The following is a 7,590-nucleotide window of genomic DNA, read 5'->3' on the forward strand; positions in this document are numbered from 1 at the left end:
CGTTACTAGTTACCGATTTTTTTAAAGTGACTCGTTAATTATTGTTACTTGAGAAAATAACTTTTCGTTATTTTTTTAAAAATCGACAAACATCAATCATAGCAGACGAGTGCCTAGAGGCTTTCTAGTCTTAAGCGCTATAACTCGTGTTCAATCGTGTGCAAAGTAACTGTAAAATTCGTTTACCAAAAAAATGTAACTACATTACCGTTACGGTTATTAAAAAAAAGAAACGCAGTTTATCAGTAAAGTTATCAAAAAAGTAACTTGTAACTATAATTTCATTACAAGTAACGAATTATTTTCATTTCCTGGTTGTAATTACGTTATTGCAAAAAAATATTGTATGTTGCCGTAAGTTTTATATAAAATAAAGTTGAAAACAGAATAACTTTGCTCTACCTCATCTGATCTATCTAATTGTAATTGATGATTTTCGTATTATTCAAAAGTTGATTTACCTAAGCAAAGATAATATATTGTATCGGGAGCATATTCTGCACCATTCGGTTTTCTCACTTCTTTTACAAAGAGGCATAGTGAATAATTTAACTCGTCCGCGGTAAGTTGTAACAGATCTGTCTTGAACAACTTTATTTTTCTCATCGTTGTAATTTGTTTTTCTAATTCGGCATTCTTTCCCACGACCTGTACATTTTTAAAATTATCCATAGTATAATATTTCTATATATTATAATATTTCTCGTTGTTGTGTATATAAATAGAAACAGTTACGAACCCATTGCCTCCATGCATTTACACCAAATGTATATTTTAATGCCATATTAGCATCAGGTTTTTCTATCGGTTCCATAATTCGTGGTTGCGGGGGGGGTGGCTGTGATTCCGGCGGTGGCATTAATGGCACATCATTTGTACCAGAGACGCGTCTTATCCGTTTGGCTGGCGATGATCGAGGTTTGTATGGCACAACACGTTTCCTTCCTCTAGAAGCAACCATTAGTCGGTCCGATTGTACTGAAAAATGTATGAATTAAAAAAATATGTTAATTTTAACAATAAATGATAAGACATGATCATTAACATATCATATTAATTCATTTTTAAACTACATTACATACCATCGTTGTCCAAAGCGTTTTCTGGTGGTGCCTGCGTAGCTGTAATTGTGTTCGGCGTCAAGGCAGCTTCCAAATCGACTGCCGGCTCATCTATTTCTCCCGTGGCCATTTTTAACGCCATTTGCAACATGTCATCTCCAAAAGCGTTACTGGAATCAACTGCTTCTGGACTGAAACCATCACTATGTAAATTGGCTTGACCAGCTGTGTCATCTTCCCTAAACAGAAATATTTGCTTTTGGTGCGTGAGATAAATAGAAATAAAATTTTTAAGAAACAAATGAATATAACAATTTTGTATCTTTGATTGGATTATTCCGAATGGATTATCAGTTTAATATTATCTTGTGAAGTATTAATGCATTTTCTTCTATTCTAAATTTATTCTGTGCAGAATTAAATATCATATTGTTATTAAATATTGTAGATAGTTCTACAGTCAAATAATCTATAAACTTTAAATGAAAGATAAAAAAGGACATTGCAACAGTTCTTGCGTTATATAAAAAAATAAACTTTTCTTTATTCATTTCTTTATTTGTTTCACCCGAATTAAATTAAACACGCTCTTAGCCTGATACCATGAATTTTAAATTTATTTTAAAAATTGACGAAAATTGTTTTAAATTCATGAAACGAGTTTCATTGTATAACTTCGCAGCTTAACTGATTTAGATAAGACAAATTTGTTAAACAATATATAATGCAACGCAAGAAACTAACGTGGTTCATTGCTCTTTCTTATCTTTGATTTAAATTTTAATTAACTCAGTCATTCTAAATATTCTAATTTTCAATCCGTAAACAATATTATTGTTTACCTATCGCCTACTGAATCCGAATCACTGTCGTTGATTTTTTTTCCGGTAGCTACCATTTCGGCCATCATAAGGAGTTCGGCTTCGTATGGATCGGCTGGTATTTTCTCTTGTATTTTCTTGATATCTTTCATAATTCCCTTAGCACTATTTCTCGTAGTAGGTATAAATAGGGGAACAGGAATGGGCAGAGGAAAAGGCATTGGAACTGGGAAAGGCATACTATACATATGCATTGGAAACGGAACATAAATTGGAACTGGTATGGGTACGATCACCTGTTGAACAGTTTCCGTCGTTTGTGTTGCTTTTGTGCAAGGATGAGGACGCACATAAACTCCTTTTGTATGTACTATAGGCTTGCACTGTATATTCTTGTTATGCACTTTCACTGGACTAGGTGGTCTGGTAATCACTTGTTGTTTGCATACCATCTGTGTTGTTTGATTCGCATTCGCAGACATTACCACACTGTTTTGCTGCGGTGTCGGACTTGCTGCTCCATTTCCTATCGTAGCTAAGCTCGTTACGGAAGAGATAACGGGCATAGTTTTCTTATTTTGTATCTCGTTGGGAATAATTTGATTCGTACTTCTTTGTGGTAATGTAGTCCTCTTGGGCAAGCCTGTAGGCACGGGATCATCGCTCGACGGTATAGTTATAGGGGATTTAGTGTATTGTGCTTGAAAATTCATGACGCAATTGTACGAACAAAAATTACGTATTGTCGCATCTGACATTGTGAGATGATAATGCGCTAAAGAATACTCTTTACATAGATCACAGTTAATTCGTTTTGCAGATACTGCATTGATGGAAACCTACAAAAAAAATTTTTTAATTATACTTATCTAATAATACGTTGTTATAAATCAGTTCCAGACGAAATGGCTAATGTGATTTTCGTACATTAAATAAATGTAGTCCATTAGAATCGTATATTGCCAATGTTGACATTGGAAGACATAACGGTAGTTTTTTTTCTACCTAGATTTTTTTTCGTAGGATCAATCGCAGGACAATCGAAACACATTGTAGAAGATCAAAACTACTTGACTATTACATTGACCAAATGTACACAATGACCATATTGTCTGTAACCAACTTTATTTTAAGTAATAAAATACCTGATATAACGTTAAACAATTTAAGCTGCACATCATCAAAGTTTGTCCCGTTTTTGATAATTCCTTCTTAATCATATCGAAGTTATATTTTTTTACTTTACACCAATTACATGGAACTATTTTCCTATTTGTTATAATAAATATATTTAAACACGTCTTGTTACAAAACGTATGAGGCTCATTCTCATAAAACACAATAAAATGTTGCTTATTAGGTAATTCAAAAAATTTTTTGCAGGTAGAGCATTGTTCAGGTTTGACTTGTTTCACAAACTTAAATGCAGCAAAGCAAGGTTCGCTGCATATAGCTACTGGAGTGCTACTATATATTTGAACTTCGCAGTGTACAAGCTTTTCCTATGAAAAAGAAAAAATTACACGATATTTAAAAAATCTATAATAAATTTAGCGAATGAAGAACAAAAAAATTATTTTACCTCCTTACAAACGCTGCATGGCTTTTTCTCTGTAGCTGGTGGCTCCATAGAATTCAATTTCGAATATTTTTCCATACAGTCCTGAGTACAAAAATCTTTAAATTGTCCTTTTTCTCCAACTGGCGCAAGAAAACCGTCTGTGCTAAAACTTATGTCTTTCTGACAATAACTACATACTTTTAAACCCTTTTTGAATTCCTCTAAACATGTCGAGCAACAAAACTGCCTTACATCACATCCAAATCTCACGCAGTATTTCCCTAAACTCACAGCTTGAACTGTACCGTTACAATTTTTACAGTAACTTCCATACTTCCTTTGAAACTTTCCTAAACATTCCTCATTACAGAACTCCATTGTTTCCCAGGAAAGATTTCGCTCGTCCTTTGCATCTATAATTAGTAAGCAAGATGCACAACGCTTCTCTCGTTTAGAACTGGTATCTTCAGTTAGTATATTGATTACTTTACTATTAGCTGCTTTAAATAATGCTTTACACGTTTTCGAACATACAAAATGATTTTCTGTACCAAATTTCACCTGAATTTTGCACGCTCTTTCTTCACCACACTGCTTACATACCTCTTTATTACTAATCTCTTCCACTTCTGAAGTTTTTTCGTCATCAATATTAATAACATCCGTTGCTGGAATTAAATCTTTTGTTGCTGACTTATCTGGAACAATTGTTTTCTGCTTTACGATACTTTCTGCTTTGTTTTCATTTGAAGTTACTAATTCATTTTGTGAAATATCTTTTTGAAGTTCGGAATTAGATTTACTATTTTTCTGTGTTGTTTCTTCATATTCTGAATCTTTAGCAACTACAGATTCGCTTTGATTGTTGTCTATTGTTTTACCAGACTTATTTGGTATTATTACTTTCATGCTATCTGGAATGATACATAATTCATCATCTTGTCCTGGCAATACATCGGTCTGCTCTTCTGTTTCCATCGGTGTAATTTCTTCGATATTCTTTTTTGCTTGTCCATCTTGTCCATCGTGTGATTTCGTGGAGGACATATTTCTTGCTCCTGTTTCCGACATACTGATATCCGGAAGATCAATGTCCATTGAAGTATTTTCGAGAGTATCAATGGTAGGTTGTACATTATTTGACGTTTCGGCAATATTATCCACGTCTTTATCGATATTATCATCGGCATCCTTTGGATCGTTTAACGCAGAATCAGCACTAAGCTTCTCATTACAGTCATTTCTAGCATTTACTGCGTCTTGTAAATTATTACCTTGCTCATATATCTTTTTAAAGCTGAGCTCGTTCTCGAGACTGTCGGTTTCCGCCTGTTCCACATTTTCGGACGTAAGATTGTCACCGCCAAATGGATCCTCTGCGTCTATAGACTGGCCTTCAATCTGAGAATCGTCCTGTTTGTCATGAGGGAATTGTATAAACTCTGTGTTTTCGGGCTCAATGTTCTTCTCAGACACATCCTTTTCAGAATTTTCTAAATTACTGTCTGAAGATTCCGATTCCACTTTTTTTTCTAACGCAGCTTCAATCTGTAACACTTGCATGTCATCAGCATTATTACTTGATTCGTCTGGGATATCACAATCTTTAGTATTTTCTTTAGATGACATTTCAGATTCATCTGCAACATCGTCAATAGATTTTCTATTGTCATTTATAGTATTATCTTGAACTTTGCAAGAATCATTAAGAGCTAATGAAATCTCTGGGTCACATATGTCGGTTAAATTGGACATATCTAGTTCTGTCATTTCCGCAGCTACATGAATCGATTCGTTTTCTTTGCAGGAAAACGAACTTTCAACTGCAGTATTCTCTTCAGTTGTTTCGACTGTGTTATTCTCTCCGATTGTTTCAACTGCATTGATCTCTCCGACTGTTTTAAAAGCATTAGTCTTTCCGATTGTTTCAACTACGTTACTTTCTTCAATTGTTTCGACTGCGTTATTCTCTTCAGTTGTTTCAACTGTATCACTCTTTTTGGTTGTTTCAATTATGTTATTCTCCTCGGTTGTTTCGATTGCGTTATTCTCTTCAGTTGTTTCGTCTGCGTTATTCTCTTTGGTTATTTCGATTTCATCATTTTCTTCGAATGTTTCAACTGTATTATTTTCTTCAGTTGTTTCGATTGTGTTAATCTCTTCGATTACAGTCTCACTGCTATTTTCAGATGCTACTTCAATTGTTGCTTCAATTTCTGTATTATATTCTTCAGCAGTTTCTAAACACGTATTAGAATCATTCGCTTCTATAGTTGATATAAACGAGTCTTTCTCATAGGCTATTGTAGTTTCTTTAATTAGTTTTTTTGTTTCATCAAGCACTTCTAAAATTTCTTTATCATACTGTGATAGTTCAGACTCCTTATTTTCTATAACTTTTTTAATACAGCTTTCAGTACTATTTTTTTTATTCTCCGAGTTGCTCACAGTTTCTTGAAATACAATACTAATATCCTCCGAAGATACTGGATCATTTATGGGATCGTCGTTTGAATCCATTATAGCTTTTGGTTCTTCCATTGAGGATATCTAGAAATGCATGATAAACTTTAATAATAAAATATTCGCAACTTTATAAGATACTTATTTATATCGTCTAGAAATTTAACAATGTGATTAATTACACGTAAGATAAATATTATTTTTAATACATTCCCGTCATATTTATTATATTCTTTGTCAAAAAGAACACGAACATGATACAGTGCATGAATTCTTGAAAATATATTTAACGAGCAGTGCCTTGAATATAGTAGAGGATAAACTTCGAAATAAGCAAGAAGAGATAATATCATAGATAAATAAAGAGATAATATCATAGACGAGCAGACATCAACATCGTTCCCAGGAATACCATATAGGTTAGGCGAAAGTCGCGCCGTCACGCGTTTCCCTACCTGATACTGTCAAAGTAATCGGTCGTCGATTCGATACCGTCGAGCTCAAGTCAATTTAGGCTTCAACGGGACGAAATACCGCGAACACGTCACGTATCGAACGATATCGCGTATCCATTAGCAAATGTTCACAAACGACCGTCTGCTGCTTCGCTAGCCGGGGAACACGGCGAAGTGACGCACAATTTGTGCAACGACGCGACGCTATGAACTCCTGCTAACTTCACGTCTTCACACCCCCAATCGCGCGAATCGTTCAAATCAAATGACGCGATTACCGAGAGTTCATGGAGTCCGGAGTACCGGTTACAGCGACGTTTATTCGATGCAATCGAAGATCGACCGGCGTGGCAACGATTGTCAACGACCGTACGCTAATTGTGGCTAACTTCGTCCCGCAAAAATCCCGATCGCGAAAAGAAAAGGATATTACTTGCTTGTCCAGATGGATTCGCGCGTAAAAATACACGGAAGAGCGAACCAATCGCACGCGTAAACGCTGCAAAATGGTTTTCGTATCCAGATTCGCGATTGGTAGTGACTGACTGCGATAAGATTCCTAACTTCAGATCTGTTCTGTTAAATTTTTTGTTAAATTTAATAAAAAACAATTAACAGAAAATTAACAGATAATTATTTGAACAAAAAATTATTTAATTATTTTCTATTAAATTAATTATTCTCTGTTAAATTTCTTTTCTTTTTTTTTCTTATATTCATGACGAGATAAATCGAGGATAAAAATTTGAATGAGTGTCACATTTAAAAATGGATATCACTCATGTCAGATTCTTCTTAGATTCTTCAAATTGGGTGTTTTGAAAGCACTGTTTTCTATTTATCAAACAGGTGTCGTTCTATCTTTTATCTACTCACTGAAAGAATGATTCAGAACTCCAAGAAAGAATAATTGATTTTCAATCAAATCATCAAATTCAATGTTTGTGTTGACTTGTGTTATTAAATGAAAAACATCTATTCTTGTTGAATGTTCCTCTAAGAATTCCAGATTCTTCTTATTATATCTAGTCTCTACCTCGGATACTGGACATCCCAAGAACCTCCATTTTAAGTCCAAATCACCTCCGCATATCCATGGACATAAAATGGACATTTATCGGATGTCCATTATAGTCCAGTTCTATTCGAAATATCTTATTAATGTCCGCATTTGGATTTTACTTTTACAATGTTTTCTATGTTAAAATATATATATATATATATATATA

At 34.2% G+C, this 7,590-nt stretch overlaps 1 protein-coding gene across 1 annotated transcript; it reads right to left on the minus strand.

Annotated features, from left to right (window-relative positions):
* Positions 1-130: 130 nt before the first annotated feature.
* Positions 131-5,984, minus strand: LOC105626514 (zinc finger MYM-type protein 4). Its single transcript, XM_012207814.1, is given in 7 exon segments — positions 131-169; positions 403-648; positions 740-978; positions 1,083-1,300; positions 1,904-2,721; positions 3,028-3,384; positions 3,465-5,984. Coding segments are annotated over 7 exon segments (4,437 nt in total).
* Positions 5,985-7,590: the final 1,606 nt, after the last annotated feature.

The sequence above is a fragment of the Atta cephalotes genome (assembly GCF_000143395.1).
Source record: "Atta cephalotes unplaced genomic scaffold scaffold00005, whole genome shotgun sequence".
Lineage (NCBI taxonomy): Eukaryota > Metazoa > Arthropoda > Insecta > Hymenoptera > Formicidae > Atta > Atta cephalotes.